The 22,281-nt window shown below is 38.5% G+C and overlaps 3 protein-coding genes and 4 non-coding genes across 8 annotated transcripts; all 7 read right to left on the bottom strand.

Annotated features, from left to right (window-relative positions):
* Positions 1-2,326: 2,326 nt before the first annotated feature.
* rps8a (ribosomal protein S8a) lies at positions 2,327-6,467 on the bottom strand. Its single transcript, XM_020656272.3, has 6 exons — positions 6,416-6,467; positions 5,157-5,263; positions 4,815-4,914; positions 4,441-4,616; positions 3,872-4,001; positions 2,327-2,485 (listed from the first exon to the last, which is right to left on the bottom strand). Exons 1-6 carry the CDS (start codon positions 6,417-6,419, stop codon positions 2,376-2,378), a joined length of 627 nt encoding a protein of 208 aa, XP_020511928.1. The 5' UTR covers positions 6,420-6,467; the 3' UTR covers positions 2,327-2,375.
* LOC114921518 (small nucleolar RNA SNORD38) lies at positions 2,785-2,853 on the bottom strand. Its single transcript, XR_003809811.1, has one exon. It is a non-coding gene; the product is annotated as a small nucleolar RNA SNORD38 (small nucleolar RNA).
* Positions 4,126-4,194, bottom strand: LOC114921517 (small nucleolar RNA SNORD38). Its single transcript, XR_003809810.1, has one exon. It is a non-coding gene; the product is annotated as a small nucleolar RNA SNORD38 (small nucleolar RNA).
* On the bottom strand, positions 4,999-5,109 carry LOC114921519 (small nucleolar RNA SNORD46). Its single transcript, XR_003809812.2, has one exon. It is a non-coding gene; the product is annotated as a small nucleolar RNA SNORD46 (small nucleolar RNA).
* Positions 5,348-5,423, bottom strand: LOC114921516 (small nucleolar RNA SNORD55/SNORD39). Its single transcript, XR_003809809.1, has one exon. It is a non-coding gene; the product is annotated as a small nucleolar RNA SNORD55/SNORD39 (small nucleolar RNA).
* Positions 6,468-7,586: 1,119 nt separating the features above from the next.
* hectd3 (HECT domain containing 3) lies at positions 7,587-14,457 on the bottom strand. 2 transcript variants are annotated; one of them, XM_020656275.3, is made up of 20 exons: positions 14,322-14,457; positions 13,540-13,988; positions 13,204-13,457; positions 12,958-13,093; positions 12,600-12,721; positions 12,162-12,275; positions 11,697-11,779; positions 11,380-11,545; positions 11,211-11,292; positions 10,627-10,809; positions 10,004-10,056; positions 9,738-9,906; positions 9,527-9,640; positions 9,332-9,421; positions 8,875-9,081; positions 8,650-8,779; positions 8,434-8,508; positions 8,257-8,338; positions 8,055-8,126; positions 7,587-7,805 (listed from the first exon to the last, which is right to left on the bottom strand). In XM_020656275.3, exons 2-20 carry the CDS (start codon positions 13,891-13,893, stop codon positions 7,721-7,723), a joined length of 2,571 nt encoding a protein of 856 aa, XP_020511931.2. In that variant the 5' UTR covers positions 13,894-13,988; positions 14,322-14,457; the 3' UTR covers positions 7,587-7,720. The 2 variants fall into 2 exon arrangements, with proteins under 2 accessions (XP_020511931.2, XP_065810326.1); XM_065954254.1 differs by having other exon boundaries at positions 11,380-11,555; positions 11,698-11,779.
* Positions 14,458-16,039: 1,582 nt separating this feature from the next.
* best4 (bestrophin 4) lies at positions 16,040-19,737 on the bottom strand. Its single transcript, XM_020656271.3, has 10 exons — positions 19,642-19,737; positions 19,359-19,540; positions 19,181-19,281; positions 18,872-19,105; positions 17,986-18,140; positions 17,754-17,831; positions 17,503-17,655; positions 17,331-17,411; positions 16,642-16,796; positions 16,040-16,523 (listed from the first exon to the last, which is right to left on the bottom strand). Exons 2-10 carry the CDS (start codon positions 19,508-19,510, stop codon positions 16,247-16,249), a joined length of 1,386 nt encoding a protein of 461 aa, XP_020511927.2. The 5' UTR covers positions 19,511-19,540; positions 19,642-19,737; the 3' UTR covers positions 16,040-16,246.
* Positions 19,738-22,281: the final 2,544 nt, after the last annotated feature.

The raw sequence follows: 22,281 nt of genomic DNA, 5'->3' as shown, positions 1-22,281 counted from the left end.
TGGAACAGAACTCATGTCCAAGGTTACCTTTAGCTGCTCTTTCCTTTGTGTCAGAAAAGTCTCAGAGGGGAGTTAAGATTATTAATGAATGCACTAGAGAAACGTTGAAAATATGGTTGATTGTATGAAAGAAATTAGGACTGTCAAACTCCACTTGTAGAGCGACTAAAATAGCATTAAATCCAGATTTTGTACCCTCCACTATGGATACAGGATACAACAAATGGGCAAACAAAGGTTTGGTTTATATAGCACGAGTGTATAAAGGACAAAACATGAAGTCTTTTGAACAACTTAGAAAGGAGTTTAGTCTACCTGCATATAAATTTCTACAATTAAGGAGTTATCTTCAGAACCATAAGGAATGGGATAAAATTAGCAGGGCACCCTCTGAAATAGAGGAAGTATTTATGTCACTTACAGAAAAAGATACAAAGAAAGGTGTTATTTCAAAAATGTATAAAGCATTACAACATGAATCTGAAGATAACAACATGAGGGTTAAAGAAAAATGGGAACTAGAAACAAATATTATAATAAGAGATGAACAATAGGAGGAATCATTCAAAGAGGGACATAAATTAACAAACAGTCCAATGTGGAGGGAGTTCGACTGGAAAGTCAAAATGCGATACTTTAACACTCCATCCATCACCTCAAAATACAGCAGAACTTCTGAGTTGTGCTGAAGGGGATGTGGACTAGTGGGGGATTTTAGAACATTTTTTGGGACTGCCCAAAAGTTGTAGACTTTTGGAAAAATGTACAAAAAGAAATAAATCAGATTCTGGGTATCAATCTAATCTTTGATCCTTCACTCTTTATTTTCGGTATAGCGCCTGATATCAACATGGACAGAGACTTGATTTCCTTGCTTTGAATTTTACTGTGGCTGTGGCTCAGTTGGTAGAGTTGCTGCCTCTCAACTGGAAGGTCAAGGGTTTGATCCCCAGCTGGGCAACATGTCCAATGTGTCCTTGGGCAAGACACTTAACCCAGAATTGCTCCCACTGCTTCAGTGGTGGTGTATGAATGGCATTAGTTACTTCTGATGGATGATACTACATAGTACACACTACCATCAGTGTGTGAAAGGGTGTGAATGGGTAGGTGTGACATGGTGTAAAAGTGCTTTGAGTAGTCAGAAGACTAGAAAAGCACTATATAAGCTCAAGTCCATTTATTAATAGCAAAGAAAACAATAACTGCATCCTGGCTGAAACCACAGCCTCCCAACATAAATCAGTGGAGACAAAGATTGAGAAATGTTTTCATCATGGAAAAAATCACAACCAGATTACAGCTGAAAACAAATAGATTTGATGTAAAATGGGCCCCAGTGATGCAGGTAATGCCTGAGCTCTAGTCACCTCTTAATATTTTTATTTTAAATGTTATTTTATTTATTTATTTTACTTACTTTTACTTAGTCGTTAGTCAATCAAGGAAAAAGGATTGAAAAACAATGTGAAGGCTGCCATATGTGTAATTATATTAAGTTTGTAAGTTTATGTCTATCTAATGTAGGTATGAAGGAAAGGGTGTGTATATAATAAATGTATGGATATGGATGTGTTGAGTTGTTTGGTAAAATGACACGTTCAGATTTCATGAGAAAATGGACAAGTGTAACTGAAAAGCATCTCCTGAAGTTGTGTTTTATCTGTGTACTAATTAAAAAAGATATTAAAAAGAAAGCCAATATTATTCAACCTACAAGATGTATATCAAGGGATCGAAAAGGGTAACTGTTAATGAAGCCATTTATAAAACAAGTAAGAAATTGGCAAAGATCCCTACATTTAGTAATGAAGTGCTGCTTTAAATTCTACCTTTTAGGTGTTCTTTCCTGTCTTCCAAGTAGAGGGAGAAAATCATACACTAGACTAAACAATCTTATTTTATATTGTCGGAAACCTCTATTATTTGTTAAATTCAGATTTATTTGAAGTCATTGTATAGTGAACAAGGCTGTTGAGTTTATGTATGAGAATGGCAGGTTTATTGATCTAAAGTTGAACTACTTTCCTCAGTTCAATATTATTTGACCATCACGTCCTACTGCTTTCAACAAAAAGAAAACACTGATTGGAAGTTGCTCTTGAATTGGGACAAAGATATCTTATCAAGTAGCTAAACAGCTTTTTCCACTTCCAAATGTTTTTGAGTTTATCCTACTTTATAAAATGACCCTTTATCTTAAGGTATAGGGTCAATTGCTCTGATGTAGTGCGTTTCATTCACTATCAGTGGTCATTTAAACCAAGTGACGAGGACTCTACATTCAGTTCATATCAAACTGACAAAAAGTAAAGCAGACAGCATACAGTTTTGGGACGATCGGGATTTTATTGACGTATCAAACCGCTGTACATCTATTTGCCTTTCTTGGCCTTGATCTTCCTCAAGTAGAACTCGAGCTCCTTTCCCTCCAGGACGTAGCCGTCGGCTCTGCCACACTGGCCGGGTCTGGAGGCGATGCAAGCTGAGAGGGGAAGAGGACAGAAGTCAGTGAAAAATATAGATAAAATATAAAACTGTCTAAGAACCTCCTGAAATAGCCGAGGTTTAATCACTCATTTCCAGATAGATTCTCTCAAGTCTTTAAGACGTGTCATGTTTGTGCAACGATGAATGAACATTAAATGTCTCAGACATCCTCATCAAAAGAGATAGGTGATGTCGCTTTAAACTTCTAGACATCAAGTCCAAAAAAAAATGACTAATTTATGTTTGGATTGTTTGAGTTGACACTTTAGTAGACATCAGTGTGGGTACCAGGTCTTTCTCAGAGTCACGATTATCATCACTTTCATTCAGTAGCAGAACTGGACAAAGTTATCTTCATTGAAAGATGTACACCACACTACAATATGAATTAGTGACATGAAAATAAAAGCTTTTTCACTGGAGTAAATTAACATGTACCTAAAGCAGGATTTGCTATTTGAATGTATAAGAGCATAAAAACCTATTTGTGAGAATCTACAGATAAATGCATTAAGAAAATAAATATTGGTACCCCCCTTAAAATGTACTCTTCTTTCAAGAGAATACATAAACAAGTAGAAATGTCTAATAAATTGGGAGTGACTCAAACTCCTAACTATCCCAAAGGAATATATTTATTTATTACATCTAAAATGTCATTATTTTTTCAAATATTAATCTCACAAAAAACCATTCAATTGTGGTATAAGAAATCTTACTGGAGCTCGTCTGTATTCGTTGTTAATGAATGAGCAGACTTTCTCTAAAATGTATTCTGATTACATTACAGGTTTGCACCAATTTGTTTTTCTTCTGTTTAATATTCACTTGAGCTCTCTGGCTCATAAACTGGAGTGTGAGATCAATACTAAAATATAGAAGCTACACAGGTTTAGTTGCAATGTGGAATCCAAGCAAACAATGGCCTGCTGCAGAAATACTGCAGTGTGATCTTTCGTAGTTATTCCGATATACACGCCCTATAACAGCATGTTTAAATTAGTCACAGCTGAGGTTTTGAACTTCTGTGGTTCAATGCCTTAAATGTTTTCATTAATAAAATCAGAACTTAATATTTTAAAACCTAACCTGGCCAAGTTCAAACTCACAGCTGACTTTCAGGTACCAGCCAAGCAGTGGCCAAGTACATCTACCTCTATTAATGCATTTATTTTATTGGACAATGGAATTAATATGAAATCGAGGAGTCGGGAATGACGTGCAAAAAAGCCACAGGTCGGACCAGAACCTGGAGTGCCTTCTTGGAGGATTGTCCTCCGTACAGGGGAGACGCCCTAACAACTAGGCCAAATGCACGCCTCTGACCATGTCATTGAAGAGCTGCACATCAAACTTCAAGCCTTTACATGTTTAGACTCACCTAGCAGTTTTCCCTGCTGGAACTGCTCCTCTAAGAGGGTGCTGATCTTGGCAGTCTTTTTACGCTCATCGTACTTCTTCTGAGTCCTCTTTGACCTCTTCTTGTTCAGGACTTCTTCCTCCTCAGGAGTCTACAGAGAGAGGAGAGAATGTTATTCTTCAGAGATACTGAACACTTCAGTTCACAAAAAAAGAAAAAGTTAATTTGTATTTCAAAGTAACTGTGAAGTCAACATCAGTGTGGGTAACAAGGTCTTTCTCAGAGTCACGATTATCATCACTTTCATTCAGTAGCAGAACTGGACAAAGTTATCTTCACTGAAAGACATACACCACACCAATCCTCAAGGCCATCAATTTAGAATATAAATATCCTTGAGAGGATTCTCAAACTTGGTTCAGTTTGCTCGGATCCTGACTTAATTTTAACGTTTAAGCCTTTTGGCAGCAACTATCCTAGCACCAGAGTATATAAACAGATTGCAAAATGAACTTCGTGTGCTTCGGTGATACCGATCACATCTCAAGAAAATAAAGCTTAGAGGGAAATACAATTGCCCCACAACGTACCAGCTTGGCTCCCTTCTTGCGTCCCAGAGGAGTGGCGTAGTGAGCCTCGTACCACTGCCTGTAAGGAAGGCTGTCTACGAGGACTATGCAGTTCTTCACCAGGGTCTTGGTTCTGACCAGCTCGTTGTTGGAGGCATTGTAGACCACATCAATGATCCTGGTCTTGCGGGTGCAGCCTGTGCACAGAATGTAAAGTGTCATTAGTTAAAGAAAATTGAATTTCATTCAACCAGTAACATTGTTTTTATGAATCTGGAAAAGTATGCTGTGTATCAGTACATGTATTAAGTCTGTCACCACTTGCATTCACAGGCAAAAGGACAAATTAACCCCAATGCACTGCTCATTTAAGAGAGTTAAAAAATAAAACTCACACTCAGAGCCCCATGAGAAGTTACCAACATCCAGCCTCAGAGCACGGTACTTCTTGTTCCCACCGCGGACCCTCACTGTGTGGATGCGGCGAGGTCCAATCTAATGAAAGGAGTTACATTTTAGTTCTAATATTAGGCATGTTTAAGGTTCAGGTTAATTAAGAGTAAATTAACATTTAGAAAAAGCGTGTCAGAGTAACTATGACAAGTCCTAACATTGGCAAGTCCCAAGCATTTGAACCAAAACAGTCCAAAAAAAAGACCTACCTAAGGTCGAGTTTTCATCACTCACGCTAAATCATAGGAAGTCCAGCTAGAGTCAGAAACCAATGTTTTATTTACCTTTGTGTTTGCGGGAGGACGTCCGAGCTCATACTTCCTCTTCTTGTGGTAGGGCTTGCGTTTACCGCCGGTCTTGCGGCGTTTATGCCAGTTATCCCGTGAGATACCTGAATGAATGAAGGAGCACAAACAAAAGGACTTAGAACATCACTTAACACACACAGATCATCACTGTGAAATGAGTTAATGCTTGAGTAATCAGTTCTCCAAGGTTGGTTTCCGCAATGTAATTTGGATTCCGCTATAAGAGTTTCATCATTTCACTCAAGCACAGTTAGATGTCTTCAGAGCCATGTGGTCTAAACTTTAACATAATCTCACCTAAACACTTCAGAGCCATGTGGTCTAAACTTTAACATAATCTCACCTAAACACTTCAGAGCCATGTGGTCTAAACTTTAACATAATCTCACCTAAACACTTCAGAGCCATGTGGTCTAAACTTTAACATAATCTCACCTAAACACTTCAGAGCCATGTGGTCTAAACTTTAACATAATCTCAAACACCATAAATGACTTGATTTACAACCAAATTCTCAAATATATTAAACGACTTAGTCAAATGCTGAGATGAGGAAAACTATTCTTGTTTAAACGCCAGTTTCAGAAAATAACCTCACAACTTGTGTAGTAGAATAAACTGAAATGGGCAGACTGGTCTGAAGCTTCATGTAATACCACAGAGGCCCAGCATGGAGCCAGCAGCATGCACCTCAGCGGGGCAGAAATCTGCAAATTAACTCGTTTTCACCCACTTTAAGCATGTTACAGTCTGTGTGTACAGCTACACACACACACAACCTAGTATTAAAATCACAGAATTTCCGTTTTAGTGCTCCAGTGCAGCAGCGTGCATCGACCACTACCACCTGACTGCTAATGCTAATGCTAACACAACCCAACTCTCCTGCAAACTCGATTAACTTCCACTAATCTTCTTTAACATAACGCAACATTAGGACGAAGCCACATATCACAAAGAACAAGGAAATCTGCTTGTTTTAAAGCACATTTCAGCTTTCAGCAGGTAACTCCATGAGCAATAAAGAGCAGCCATCTTGGGAGCACATCAGACATCTTTTTTTCCAAATTACTTCTTTAAAGATAAATAATCTAGCTGTAGACCGAAAAGTTAACCCTGCATACAATCAAGAAGCATTAAGCTACAATTTGTCAAACCATTTTTTGGAATATATCTTCTTTAAAACACCAGATGGACAAGGATTCTCCCTCCAACCCGAGCATGAAAACACGTACCCATTCTCAGGCGCCGGCTAGAAAGAGGAATCGCAAAGGCTCATGGGGAGGTTTGAACCCATTTGCTCTCGCGAGAATTCACTACTAGACAAACGGGACTTTGTTCAAGTAAGTCCCTGACAGTGAATTTGTTGTTAGGAAACCCACAATAATAAATTAATCGAATACTGTATATAATGTTCTTCTTCAATTGGCACTGGATGGTACATAACATGAATAAACCCCATTTAATAAATTAAAATATTTTAATGTACATCATCGTAACAGAAGATAATCAATATAAATCAATCATTATTTACCAATCGCCAGACAAAAGCAAAAACAAAATCAACTTCACTAATACAATTAGCTTTAACCGATTCAATTATGCTTTTTTAAGTTTTAAAGATAACTTTCGTTTCTGTATTTTTAGGCTTATGTGAACAAGGAAATATAAAATGTAAATTTTATTTGTGCTATATTTTATTTCATATTCCTCCTGTATTCTACTATTATTTTTGTTATAATTGTTTTTTTTAATTTATTTTTTTATCCTTGGTTTAAGCAAGTGCAACCGACTTTTTTCAAGATCTCTTCTTTAGGGTTTTCCAGCAGCAGTTCAAGTAAAAAAGGAAAAGAAAACAACACCTGTTAATACAGAAACAGTTACACATCCTTTCATAATTACACTCTTTCAATTGTAAGTGCTTCTTTTTGAAGTTCAGACCATAGTCTTTTAGAATCACCATATGATACCTAGTGGGACAACTTAGCTGTCATTTGAAATATTATTATTAAAAAATAATATATTAGGTGCAGCAGTAATATTTATTGACATTATTGAAATGCACATTCATTACATATTTGGATTAGCTATTTATTCAAAAGATATTGAAACATAAGGCAAACATTATCAGAAGAATTAAAACCTGTTTATCAATTACATTTCATGTAAATAGCTATTGAAAGGTAATTCAATTCACTTTGTTATCCGCTATTTCAAAGTCATTAAGCTCTTGGGTCATCTTTAGAATTATTTTATTATTTATTATCCAGTTTAATAATTAATGTAAACATTTCTCTTAATGGTGTAGCTTTAAATCTTTTCAGTAAGTCAATGCCACTGATTCGTTCAACACAGTCTCTAATATGAAGTTTCATAGCAGTATTTAATAAACAACAAACAACAATATCCTCTTTCCATATAGTTCTTTATTATATACAGCTAGGATTAATTGGCAGTTGTGCAGATATCGTGATAAACTTGGCAAGCTTTCTCCATTCAACAGTGATTTGCAGGGTTTGTTCTGTGAAGCAGCAGAGAAATCACTCTTCCCACGGGCTCATGTCTGTGTCAATGGCTACACAGTTGTACGCGGCATAACGAAGCTTCTCCTCACAAACCTTTGCACTGCAGAGGAGAAAAAAACAAGAAGAAATGAAGGGATTTAAGTTGATTCATGCAACATGTCACTAAGAAGAAAAATATACTTCATAGGAGTTAAAAAGATTATATTTTTTGGCTTTCACATCATGAAACCAAAATCAGATGTGTGTGGCTCTATAAACAGTACATTTACAAACAACTATATTTCACATGTAAACCATTATTATCACACAGTAACAGATTCTGCATATATACAACAGAACAGTAGCGTACCTTGGGTAGTTAGGTAAATAAAGAGTACTGGAACATGTGGAGGACTGTGGAAGTGCATCTGTCGTTTCAGAGCTAAATCAAGAAAAAGACATTTAAACCAAAAGACAAGAAGTGCTTTGTGAGTTTTGTGAATGAGGTATTTTTCTACATTTCAAAAGTACTTTTATTCTGTGATCATTTCCATTTTTAGGGACGCACTCACCCTTGTTTGTCAGGGAAGACATATATAGGAGCGGGAAGACGACTTCTACCAGTTACAAACCTCAGAAACCTGCTGCGATCCTCTGAAAACAAAATTCATCGTCTTTGTTAGTAACTTGGTGCTCTCTATTAAAATCAGAATTACGTAGATTGGATATGTTGTATTTAGTAGACTGACCATTGGTGAAGTTCGTCAGTGCCTCCCATAGGTATTGCACTCTCACATCACTTTGTTCAAGGTCCTCATAGCGTGCTGGTAGAAGACGAGAACGATATTAATGCCATTTAACGACAATCAAGCTCCTCTGACAGCTTTACCTCTCACCACTTAGCTTCTTAAAAGGCTACCTTCTTCATATTGGAAAAAATGGCAATACACAAGTGGGACACTCACTGAGTCGTTTCAGGGCTTCCACAGTGATCTCAGGATCTCCACACACTTTCTTCTCCACTTCCTGCCAGGTGAGAAGATCCAGCACCGCCTGAGGGACCACCTTCAGCAGCCCCGCCTGCATGGCTGCAATCTGTAGCACACCATCAGATAATCAGGCACCATAATAACCTGATATGTTTATACTAAAGAATGAAAAAGCTGGAGTGAAAGAAGTTCTAGTCTCACCTGCTGCCTGCTCTCCTCCAGCCGAGCCTTCTGCACCAGACGGACGAACTCGCTGCGGTCCTCGTAGCGGACGGCCACATTACTACCACCGGGGATAAGCTCCACCATCTGGCCATCGCTCAGCAGGGTGGTGTACACCAGCTCCTCGCCAAACCTGAAATCAAATGTCTCCTGGTCCATGTTCTCCATGGCCTCCAGCAGGTTTACCTAAAGACACATCCAAGTTTGACTTGAGAAATGAGGAGGTTAAGCAAATATTGGGGCTGACGTGCAGTAAATGACTCAACTATTTAAGCGCCAAACAGAGACATTTTAAAATACCAATAGTAAAAAAGAATGGCATTATTTTAAGAAAGATTGTGTAGATTCAAAGTGCTGTACATGTTTGCAATTCTCTGCAGTCAGAGGAGAGGTTAGATATAGTTTACTCTTGGTTTCATAATTTGAATATCCTCACCAGCACAGAGTCTACAGCATGGAAATCTTTACTCCAGCTGACTGCCTCTCCTGTCAGCTGCTTCCACACCAGCCCAGGCAGAGCCAAAACCTGCACAGCATAAAGTCAGAAATTCAGGTTTCTAAATCCACTTAATCTCACTCAATAGAAAGGTTAACATTAATCAAGAGCTGTTGGGAGGCAAGCATCCCTCACCAAGAAGTCTTTTCCTCTGAGAGCAGCTCCCATGAGCTGACCGATCCACTCGTACTTGTGGAACTCTTTACAGGACGGGTTAGGGACGTAATAATCTCTGGCCTCTAAGGAGCCCTGAGACACCGACATAAGACAGATGAAGATAAACAGATGAGAAAGATGAACAGCAGTCTACTTCTGACTGTGTGCAGGCAGTGCTTGGGGTGTTTACCTGGTTGGACGTACGACTGAAAAATGGCAGAGGCATGGGACACTCAGCTGAGCTGGGGCAGAGCTCCTCAGACATGTCTGCCAGGCTGTCCCGAAATCCCCCTCCCTGGTCAATGATTCCCTCTGCAATGAACTTACATTCCCACCACTGGTCATACCGAGCCGGCCACCTGAAGGAAAGATGGAGGATTTAAAGTTTAATGTCCATCATAATCACGTAACAACTATCCGGCATAAGAGCCTGAGACACAATCTAATATTACACACCTGTAATCCAAAGTCTTCTCGAATTTGTCAGATGGCTTAAGACCTTCATAAACCTGAAAGAGGAAAAATGTATTTTTTATAAAGAAACAGTAACAGCATCCAAAAGGCATCAGAGCCTGTTGGATGGACAAACAGATTGAATCTGACTCATGTCTGTCCAAAATGTAACTTTCTTGTCATATGGAAGTTTTTTTTTTTTGTGAATTTTGCGTGTTATATCAGAAATAGAATCATCAGGACTAGCAGTAGTACCAGAAGAAGAGATTTTTTTATTTCAGAATAATGCTTGTAGAATTATTGGATAATAGACCTTATACTCATTTTGCTTTTGTGTGTCTTACATGTAACACTTACATGATATCACAGAAATATTCATAGTTGTATTAATACCCTGAATCTGTACAGCAAATAATAATTTAAAATACAAAGACATGAAGTAAAATAGAAGTGCAGTATTTGTAGTAAAATAAACGTCTGGCGAAACACAAAATGTAAAACGAAGGTAGCCGCTAACTTGTACTCATACAGTAATATACTCGGTTTCTTTCAAGCACTGCTAGTAAATAAAAAATATTAAAATAGTGTCCCACTTCCATGTAAGAGCAGGAGTTTGGTTGTTGTACCTGATTTAAGACTGCATTCTTGCAGCTGGGGTCCAGAGACGGGTTGTCTCTGTGCTCCATGGCCAGACGTCGGTTGATGTAGAGTCGGGGCATGAAGTTGGGCTTACTGGTCTCAGAGTCCTTCAGGCACTGTGTGATGAGGGCTGAGCGGCGTTTGGACAGCAGGAGGAACTGCTTAATGCTCTACACGACACCAAAAGACAAGTCAAATACTGTGCACTCCAGAGCACTGAAACAATTCAATTTCACTCGGCTGTATACTGACCACTGAATATAGAGAGAATGGAAATGATTCTACTTTGACTTGAGGGTTTGGAAAAGAGCAGAATAAAGTTTTCTGAGGCTCTGATTTTAAACCAACAAGCACTTTTCCAAACACTGTATTTTAAAAAAAGCCCCTAACTGTTCAAAAATCTTGTAAGGGCGGGACATATTTAACATCAGTAAATAATTTGCCTTGTTTAGCCTTTTAGTGCTGTGCTTGATAGATATAGAACAATTCTTAGAAATATGATATATACATACACAAATACATGTTGACTTTTAACCGATATTCAATGCCACTATTGTATCCTTGGACTCACTTTGATCTGGTTGAAGGTGCCCAGACTGTAATCCCAGGCAGGTACCAAGTGAGGAAGCACAGAGTCCAGGAGACAGATGAACCTGCAGGTGAACAGTAGAGCTGATTGGTTTGGGAAATTGTAAAAGTTGAAGTAGTAGACTGTTAGAATGCAGTGAGATGAAACCCACCTCTGGATGACCAGCGCTCTGCGGTACAGGACGTCAGGCGTGTTTCCCTGTAGACGGGGGTACCGCACCAAGTTAGTGGACTGGAAAACATCAGCGTTCAGACCCAGGTCTCTCTCACAGGACGACTTGATCTTCAAACCTCGGATCCTGACGTCTATGCCCTCATCTTTAGAGCCAAAAAACGAGAAAAATAAAAAAGTTTTTAAAGTTCACTTTGAAAGATTTGGCAGCCAAAGAATTTACTTACATGTTAAAACCCACAAGAAATATCCACTTATATATGGAAAAATATGGAAACACATGCTAAAAAGCCTCACCCCTACATTCTTCGATCCGGACCTCAATCACAGACAGATGAGATGTCATATCCTCCAGCACACACACCTCTCCAATCAGGTTGCTGATAACAGGAAAAAAAAATTGTGTCACGTAAAATACTTCAATCTGTGGTATGTGGAGACTCAATAGAGACGATATGAGTGTTATATGATATGAGATATGAGAAGGGGATTGTAGTTGATAACAATATGAAGGGATATCTTGGATAAAAGGAACTTGAGTTAGGATCATATATTTTCTCTTATTGAAGAGAGTTTTAGTCACTCAGCCTTGATGAGCGGCTTCAAACATTAAACATTGAGAATGAACTGTTCCTGATGACAGCTTTAATACAACACCAGTTGTATGATCTCAAATTCTACAAACTGAAGCTTAACTGTGACACTCTGGGACTTTTTTTTTTTTTTATTGGAAAATGTTGACAAAAAATAAAAGAAGCCCACTCATCAATGGTGACATCACTGAGCTTCTTCAGGTTGTCTCCCTCTCCTCCAAACACAGTGACCCTCTTGGGCATGTAGTTGTCGTCTGTGGAGTCCACCGTCAATATCAGCTTACTGCAGAGCAAAGAGAAGCATTATAATAAAAGACCTATCTTCTATAAATGTTTAATCTTTTTACACAAGATACTTTGAATAACCAAAGTTGGATGATTGATTTTTCTTTTTCACGGTATGTAGTTCTAAGTTTTCTCGATCACAGAGAACCGACATCGTGATCAGCATCTAAGTTATATTTAAAATCCCAAACAGCTGAAACATGTTGCTGATGCCTGAAAATGATGAGGAAATAAAAGTATTGGTTTCCAATTGTATGTTCCAAAACATACAAAATGACATGTTTGTTTTTTTAATTCACATTGTCTCTCTGCAGCTCCTTACTTGACCACAGTGCCTCTCTTCATGTGCAGGCGGATCCAGTGCTGCCCCTGCATGCCGTCACTCTCCCAGTAAGTTTCAGTGTCGCCGTCAGTCAGACAGCTCGCCCCTCCACTGGGATCCTCCTATCAGCAAATATATACATAATTCAACCACTGACAAATGTAATTAGTTTAGATTTAGTTAAGTGTTAACTGAGAACTTTATTGCCTCCACTAAAAACAAACATTTATACTTACAAATCTGACTAGACAAAAACATGGAAACAGAAGCATATTTCAAATCGCTAATCACAAACAAAATCTTTTCACACCATGATGAAAAGTTAAAGCAAAGACCTACAACGAACCATGTGACTCACCGAACATGAAGAAACATCAATGCTTGTCACACATTGCTTGACACTCCCCAGGTTTTCATCCTCTTTCCCTATGTGGTCGTAGAAGTAGTGCACCAGGTCCTCGTCACATTCATATGTCCAGGTGGGAGGAACAAACCTCGAAGATTTAAGGGGCAGAAACTTCTTTTAATAACTTACTGCTGTCCAAAGCACAACTGCAAAGAGTTATCTGGCTCACTTTTATTGCGTCGATACAAGCACGCTCACCTCAGCTTCTGGACGGCGGCGTCATCGCACTCAGCCACTTTGGGTTTGGAGCCGATGTAAAGGGCGTTCTCCACGTTCACCACCTGCTCCCACCTGTTGCAGGGCTTGTGGTCGTAGCCGAAGAGCTGCTGTTGTCTGCTCACCGTCTCTGGAGACTCTACCGGCACCAGCCTGTCACCTCCCTCTGTGTGTTTGCACACCAGGATCCAGCCCTCCTGCAAGTCCAGACCCGGACGGTGCTCCTCCAGCTGATCCTGGAAAACAGACGTGATTCATTTCGGCAACATGACTTTTCCTGAACAAACAAGTCATGCAACAGGAGGAGAACCACCGTACCTTATTGATTTTGACCCACAGGCCCTGACTGTTACAATATTCCTCCCCTGTTGTCCGGATGCAAGTCCCTTTCTTTGGTTCAATATTGTACTTGCATAATTTCTTAACGTGTGGGGTCTGGTGCGGGCTTTCAAACACGGAGACGAGCGTTTTCCCGACAGTGGAGCCTCCTGTAGTGGCTCCGGAGGATGCGGATGATGAGGACGAGGAATCCTTGCAGATTTTGTAGCACACCTCTTTAGAGACGTAACAGAGGCACTCCGGCACCGACTCGCTTCTCTTGAAACACTCAATGCACCGGTTCAGGAAGCGGATCCGACCGAGCAGCAGGTGAGGGTTGTCGCCCACAGACATGATGATGATGATGATGATGATGATGATGATCGGGGTGAGTCAGCAGCTAAAGAGGGGCGTCAGACATTACAGGGTCTCCCTTTGTTTTCCTGGTCCTGTCAAAACAACACAAACAATGCAGAATATTCTTCATTGTCACATTATTCAACACAAACCCCCTGAATTAAATGTTATTCCAACTCACTCTCACAAGCTGCATGCCGATTTTAAAAGGTTAAAGAGTCCGCTTATCAAGGACCAAAGTTCACAGACTAAAGTATGGACAGGCTATAAACCACAAGTGAGCTAAAGTTAGCATGCTAACTAACCTGTTTATGTGAACAACAGAAACAGGTTTCAAGTTAATTATATTACCTAGTTAAAGACAGCAATGTTTTCTTTTTGTTATAAGACAGAGGGACACATACACACAGGTGGTGTTAACGTACCGTTTCTGCCAACAATTATTTTCAAACGTGAAATTCGCCTATCGGTGAGGATTTCTTTCCATTTCTGACAACGCGGAAGTGATAAAAAAAAAAAAATCACTTTTGACCCTTCCGAACATCCGTCGCATGTGCTTCAAAATAAAAGTCTTACAAATGGACGCCTTTGTTTATTTGACTTTATTATAGGCTACTGTACATGTTAAAAGCAAAGCAGCGCACTGTTTTAACATATTTACCAGTTGTTATGATTCTTGATGTTGAAAGTCTCCCTGAGCTGAACACTGAGGTTAAAGGGGCTAAATGAGGATTTATTGTCATATTATTATAAAACTGATTTTCTCTTGAGTGATCTATATTTACCAAAAGACGCTATCATATGTTCAAGTGTAAACTGTAATGATACATCTCATGGGAAATCCCTCTGTTCCTTGTATGATGGAATTATAGGAGCTATGCATGAGGCCAGTAGATCATACCTTACTTGCTCTAAGAAGGCATTCAACATCAAACCAGGCTGGAATAAACATGTGCCTATAGCCTACATCATGCAGCAGCAAAGGAGGCTTTCAAGGCTTGGAATCAGGCAGCTCGACCCAGACAGGGGCCTGTCCTGGATCACAAAAAGCTCACTAATGCTAGATTTAAATATGCTGTCCATTTTGTGTGTAAAAATGAGCAGCTAACGAGAGTAGACTCATTGCTGGCAAGGTTGAGAGCCTGGATAACTACCGGCCTATTGCTTTAGCCAGTGTGGTATCTAAGGACAGACAGTGTTAGGAAAAATCTCTTCAGAGCACATTGTACTCCTCTTTATACTGCCCCCCTGTGGGCCAGGTTTTAAAAAGGCAAGCTTACAAAAGCTTAAAGTTGCATATAATGACTCCCTGAGAATGCTGTTAAAAAACCTCAATGGACTAGTGCAAGTGAGTTATGTTGTAATGCAGGAGTTAACACTTGTGAGAAACTTAATGTACAAATGTATATGCCGATTGAAGGATTCTCAGCATTCCATCATTATGCTGTTGACCAATCCCAGTCATAGTTCTGTGCGATACCAGTCATCCTTGTGGCGACACTGGTACAGTTGTCTTTTATGATATTGGTGATGTTTTATCTGTCTGTGTTTTTACCCTGTGTTTTTATTTTGCTTGTTTTTTTATATGTTTTCTAATGGACTCCTGAGTCTGGCAATAAAGATGATGATGATGATGATAGGTTCTGTGTATCAGGGATCTCGTATTTAACCAGAAGAACATCGTTGTAATCCTAGAATACGATATAATAACAGTTTTACACTTGCTATAATCAGTTTTTCAGTGTCCTTTTTGGTATAAAGGAACTATGAGTCTACAAGTAAAATACCCTCCTGCAAGTGTTCAATGTTTCCTAAATGCTGTAGGCTACTTTCTTATTATACAAAGGCAGTAGATAACATGAAACAACACGTTATTTAGTTCAGTTCAGAGTACAACTGTTGAGTAAGTTATTTTTTACTTCAATATTTATTTCTGTTTGCACAAAAACGACAATAACTTCATTATTTGACAGGCAAAGTTGCGTAGTTAGCCTAGGCTACTTGCAGATATTTATTAAATGTATGATTATGAAGTGTTATTAAATTCAAAGGGGATATAGCCTAATTGTTGTTTCTGCACACCTTGTTTTTGAATAAACAAGTATGTTTCGAAGATAAAACTTTTTCAAATAGAAAAACTGAACTCATTACAACTACTTTTATTTGTATTGAAACAAAAAAACATGTAACAGAATAATCAGAAAACCTTTGAACACAATATGTATTTTCATCATTTTCATAGGTTTTGTTCCACCACATCCGTAGGTGAACCTGCGGAAGGATCATTACCGGTTGAGATCCCCGCACCCGAAGGCCGCGTGGCCCCTCGGTGCTGGCGGCGGATCGTCACTCAGAAAACTCTCCCTTTTAGCCTCAATGGCTTTTCTTGTTCTTTGTGTTTGTTGGCTTCAACGTTACTCTCAGTTGGAGCCTCATCATCGTCATATTCCTCATGTGTGTGAAATGAGACATCAATCAGAGATGGGAGGCTCCCACCTTGCAGGATTCCTCTGCCTCGCTGTAGAAGACTGTTGAGACCATCACCCAGAGAGCCGTTAAGAGATAAAAACTGTTTCTTTCCAGAAGTGTCTGAAGGCTGGTGAATCTCAAGATCCTCTGCACTCATCCTGCAAATATGGCAGACAATTTAAAATCAAGTCTCGGCAGTGGGTGGGATTCTACTGGACTGTTCTGAAGCAACAAAAGGCATTGAAACACTTAATGGGAATTCAGCTTATACTTTACCTCATGTCAAAGGTGGAACCTTTGAATGTGGGGTTGAGAGTCTCTGCTGCTGTTGACAGAGTGTAGGGGATGGAGAAATTACTCTGTGCCCAGTTCTTGTCTTTAATGATTGGAGCCAGGTTCTGGTACATCTCATCTACAGCCAGCATTGAAACCTACAGGACAGAGAAACAGAACTAAAAACTTCAATATGTATGAAAGGGGATTCTAGGCGCCCTTTCAGTGGAAAAAAGGTAATCAGTTGTACACCTGTTTTCAATGTAAAGACCCAATGACCCTTCTATGTTTGTTCCCCCTGCCCCTCATTGGTGGAACGAGCTGCCAAACTCCATTCCCTTTGCACCTTTAAGAAAAAGCTAAAGACCAAGCTCTTCCATGAGCACCTATGCTGCATGATTTTGATAATGATGATGATTTTGTTTGGTAATGAAGATGACAATATTTAGGATGGTTTTGATTCAGATTAGAACTCTGAAGAACAGCTGTCGATGTTGTGCTCTGCCTCTGTGCACTTCCTGTCAGTACCTGTGTGTCCGATCAGACTTAAGGCTGTTTGTTTGGATTAAGTGATGTTGTTGCTCCTCTCTAGATCCTTGCTTGTGTTGTACTTGCTCTCTGATCTACATCGTTTTTGATAAAAGCCTGAATTGAATTGTGGTTGTTTTTATGTGAAGCCTCGAGGCCACAACCTGAATGTTTCTGTCGATCAGCTGGTTGGTTTCAAAGTCATCATCGTCCTCGCCAAATGGATTGATGATCAGCTCCCCCACCTACAAACAGAAAAATTAACATTATTCCTTACTGAAAAATGTAAAACAGTTTTTTTTCTTCTATGAGAGATAGAAGAATATGTCCGCTTACTTTGAGCCAGCCAGTGTAGAAGAAGAACTGCAGCAGGGTGAAAACTGGTACATACAGGTCCAGCTTGTGATCCTTGTATCCCTTCTCAGGGTTCAGAAATTGGCGACCAATCACACAGAAGGCAAAAAAAGAGTAAACTGCTAACGTAACTACCTGCACAGACAGAAAAAACAAGGATGTGATCAAATTATATTTGTATTGAAATAGCCTTTACATTTTATTGATGATAGTTTATCTTGTTTTAATTGTACCTGAGTGTAGACCAGAGGGATGCTTATCCAGTCATAGTGGAACAAGAGGCTGCACTTGGCTCTGTATTTGTTCAGCTCCTATATAATATAAATGTATGAATATACCAGTTCTACAATATCTGCAAACACAGCACTTAACTGAACTTTCACATTTCTTATCTCAACATGATGTATGAAGTAATTGTAAAGTTGTTCTGTTTTAGCAAATGTTGGGGGGAAAGGACCCACTCACATCCATTAGCAGTCTCAGAGCGATGTCGTCCCTTACTCGACCCTCCTCTCTCGCTTTGGCTGCCAGGTTGGAGAACCAGGTCAGCGGAATCCAGTACTTGTTGAAATCCGAGTGAAGAGACTCGTACTTTTTCAGCTCGTGTGTCGTAATAAAGCCTGCACAGAAATGAGAGAGTCTGGTTTCACATTGATCTGAGAAGTTTTATTGTAAATTTATAGATAATAAAAAAAGGTAGACTATCTTTTAAAAGGCTCTTTATTAATGACAGCAAACCATTTTGTTAATAGCATTATTTTTTTTCTCTTGTTACTTTAAGTTTGATCATAAATTACAGTTTGTTCCAGCTTACGTTTGTGTCATTCAACCAAAAGATGTAAATCACTTATTATTATATTACATCCAAGCACCAGTAAAGCAGGTTATAAATAAACTCCTCTAACATCACTTAACTCAGTGTGTTACCAGTAGAGGAAGAAAAATTAAAATATTTTACAAATAAAAAAAGTAACATCTTAATATAGTGATAAATACTCAATAAATACTTCTGTTTTTCTCCTCTATTTATGTCTGGAAACTAAATATCAACAGGTGATCTAACTGAGTCTAATAACAACATTTAAAACTGTCTCTGATTTAAAAAGCATGTGGTAACTGTTTCATCTTTTTGCTTGATAACTCAAATTTCTACAATATTCCCTTCAATAGCTTTTCATATGATAACTTATTTCTAAAACACATCCAGAGACAATGCAATTAAAAGAGCCTTATTTAAGTTTAAATTGTGTGAAGTAAAATACAAATCCTCAAGTTCATATTATCAAGTAAAGTGTGTTTTTAGTATAATTCATTGAAAAATGTGTTTTAGTCTCTTCCCTGATGTTCTTACCAGCCTCCACTAAGTGCTCCAAAGTTGGGAAACGCTTGTGAACTCTTGTGCTGATGGAGCGCAGAATAAGAACTGAGGATAAATTAGCATATCTCATGAGAGTTCTTCTCAGCAGACGGCCATTCTCGTCTGCCCCGTGGACGTTTCCCGACACCACCATCATCAGGTTATCAGGCAGCGGGAAGCTGGTGTACTGACCCCACCAGCGGTTAAAGGCCAGGGTCACATAGAAACCTGGGGCAAAAAAAATGAATGATATAACTTCAGATTTGATGTGTGTACAACATAAACCAGTTCAATCTGACTTACCCAGTACAAATAGAACTGGGATGAAGTTGGTGTTGGTGAATTGATCACAGTAAAGGACAACACGCTCAAACAGGTCCTGCTGCCTCGCTGTAAGGAAGAACCTGTGAGGGAAATCAAACTTGTGACCTTTCATTGTCCAGCAACCAGCAGAATCAAAAGTTACAATAAATGGATGTACCTGTATAACATGCTGAAAAACAGATACACTCCACAGAACACCAGCAGCTCTTTGTACAGCAGCTTGTAGATACTTCCCTTCCACCTGAACAGAAGCTTAGAGAAGCCTCCAAATTTGGCATCAGCCACTTCAAAACTGTAAGAAACTGTCATCTCTTGGTCTGTTCTGATCCGAGACAAATCCTGTAAATGAAAAAAAATAAATGTTGTAATCTGAAGAAACTTCTCAATCATTGTATATACATTTAAATATCACCATTCCCTTATCTAAAGATGAGTCTTACCTGTGAACGCAGGTGTATCACCTAATCCTCTCTGCTGTCCTGAGAAAGAAACGCTCTTCCTCTGGTCCTGAATTTAAACCTCTCGGTTGTGCTGTCATAAATTAACATTTTGAATTTATAACCTGGGAACTTGGAGTCCATGAGACGTATACACCAAAAGTGATGCAGTGACAGAAACTGTCAATAAAGTGAGCAGTAATTTTTCCGGAAATGACAACAGTTATAAACTTCAGTTGTCTTTTTATTCAACATTGCTTGTAATATTTAACACTCACGCTAATAATATATTGTTGTTGATTACTGAAAATACTTCAACTCTTAAGTAACTCTAGTGTTGACAAAAAGTAGATTACGTAGTAGACCTGGTTAGATAAAGTTTAAATAGTAATAATTTCAAAAACAGTTACTTGATTTGTATCTGTTCATAGATCTTACGTGCTCTGTGAATAACTAAGTTAACCCTGCTGCGTGTTGACATGTTGGAATGTTTATTCTTCTTCTTATGAATTTCTGCAGATTTATAATTTGATCAGAAAATGTGTTTAAATATCAGAAAATGCTAAAATTGCTAAAATATAATGATAAGTCTGACCTAAGTATCAGATAATATAAGCTAATAGTAATTAAACTAAAGAAAATAAGTAATTACATTACATTACATTTATCTATCATAAACAAACCAACCTTTACATACAGCTAGATACACATAAAGGCAAATTAAAAGGTTTGTAAGTTTAGGCATTTTGTTAAGTTTTTAAGTTTTTAACATAAGTTTTTGATTAAAATATAATCAACCAATCTTTATTTGTGTCGCGTCAATTACAAAAAGTTTCTCAAAAGACATAACAAAAGGAGCAGGTCTAGATGGTAGTCTTTGTCATAAAGTGAACTACATTTCTGTTGATTAAATAATTGATTATTAACTTCATTATTATTACATACATGTCCAAGTTAACGTCATTAAGCAGAAAATCACAAGATGCCTTCTATGTATCCTGAAATGCAATTTCTACAAATAGAATGAATGCAACCCATAAATATGAAAAATAAATACACTGTCTTCAGAGGCCATAATAAAACATTTACTGGTTTTTAGACAGGCGTAAAGTCTAAGAACCACATTGAACTTAATATATTTATATACCGATCCAGCAGCTATTATCTTTGGAGAAAAGTCAATCTAGCTGACAGTGTTTCAAATCATTTATTTGAAGTTATTGTGATTTATTCCTGATACTTAATCTTATGACACCCTTTGGAGCTTTTATAAATCTATATATTTATCTAATTTGTTCTAAGCTTGTTTTGAAATGTCTACAAAGAAATGAACACCTTCATATTAAAGGTTTCTAAAAATCCACATGATTTCTATTAACATGACTCTGTGAGATGCAAAATAAATCAAAGAACTTTGGACCTGTTATCAGAATGAAACTAATGCTAACTTTAAGTTACATAACACACAAAGATTGATTGCACAGAACAGGCTTTTCTCTGTAATTTACTGCTCTGTCCATCAGCAGCAAACATCTTTACAGTGTGATGCAGACAGCCCATCCGATAGGTCCATCCCTCCTGTCTCTCTGCCCTTTTCATTGGCTGCTGTACTCTCTCTGCTGTTTGCTTTTCACATCGTTACAGCTGCTCATTGTAAATCAGAGTGTCTTGTCCAGCCGTGTTTAATCCTCTGACTGTGTTTGCTCTCCTCTGACCGGATGTTTATGAGGCCATCAATTCTCCATCACAGCCTGGACAAGTGATCAACTTTAACTTCCCTTTTCTTTGTCTGAATTATTACAACTCCCTCAGCTGCAGCCAAAGGATGAGATAGACTTTCTATGTACTTTGGTAGTATTACAAACAAAATTTGCTTTTGGTGTGTACACAGCTTTAGTGTTATAAATTGATAAATTGATTCATCACAATAGTTTTCACAGTGTGTTAGTTTCCATTCCTGTCACTAGGTGGCACTCTTGTAATACATTGGGTCTGCAGCCACAGCCCTGAGGCCTCGCTTTCTGTATTTAGCTCTTGAACTAAGACATCCAAATTATCTTTTATTGACACAAAATAATAAAATAACTTTTGATATATGTAATACCTTGTATAGGTCCATTAGTAATATTTAGAAAGGACAGATGTGTGGTATTGCTGCACACTTAAACTTCTTTTCTGTTGTTTATGCTTGTATTTTTCATTTTATTTCATTTCAGCTCTTTGGTTCAATCATTTGTTTTTAATTTCATAAGAAATTAGTTAAGTTAGTATATCGTCCAATGTAAATCTAGTTAATCTGTGTTTAGATTAGATTAACATCCCAGTCATTTCCTGGCTCCATAGCTACTGGAGCCACTGGTCGGGGCTAAGACCTCTGAGAACAGGACAGAGAGAGCAGGCTCAGAGCTGATCGTTTGAGTAACCCAATGCGGTAATTACAACTTCCCACGGTGAGTGAAATTAGAGCTCAAAAGAAAAGAGGGATTTCAGGTGGCTGAGGCCACACTGGGTCATTGTCGGGGCAGAAAGAGCTGAAGGGGGCTGCAAAAAAACCTTGAATGAAAAGATCTAGAGCAAGTTGTCCAAAAATACAGAGAGCTAATGACATAGTTTAAGTTTTGTTTGTCATCAAATCATCATTGA

This window comes from Labrus bergylta, chromosome 4, assembly GCF_963930695.1.
Source record: "Labrus bergylta chromosome 4, fLabBer1.1, whole genome shotgun sequence".
NCBI classification, from domain to species: Eukaryota; Metazoa; Chordata; class Actinopteri; order Labriformes; family Labridae; genus Labrus; species Labrus bergylta.
This window is presented reverse-complemented; position numbering and strand designations above follow the sequence as displayed.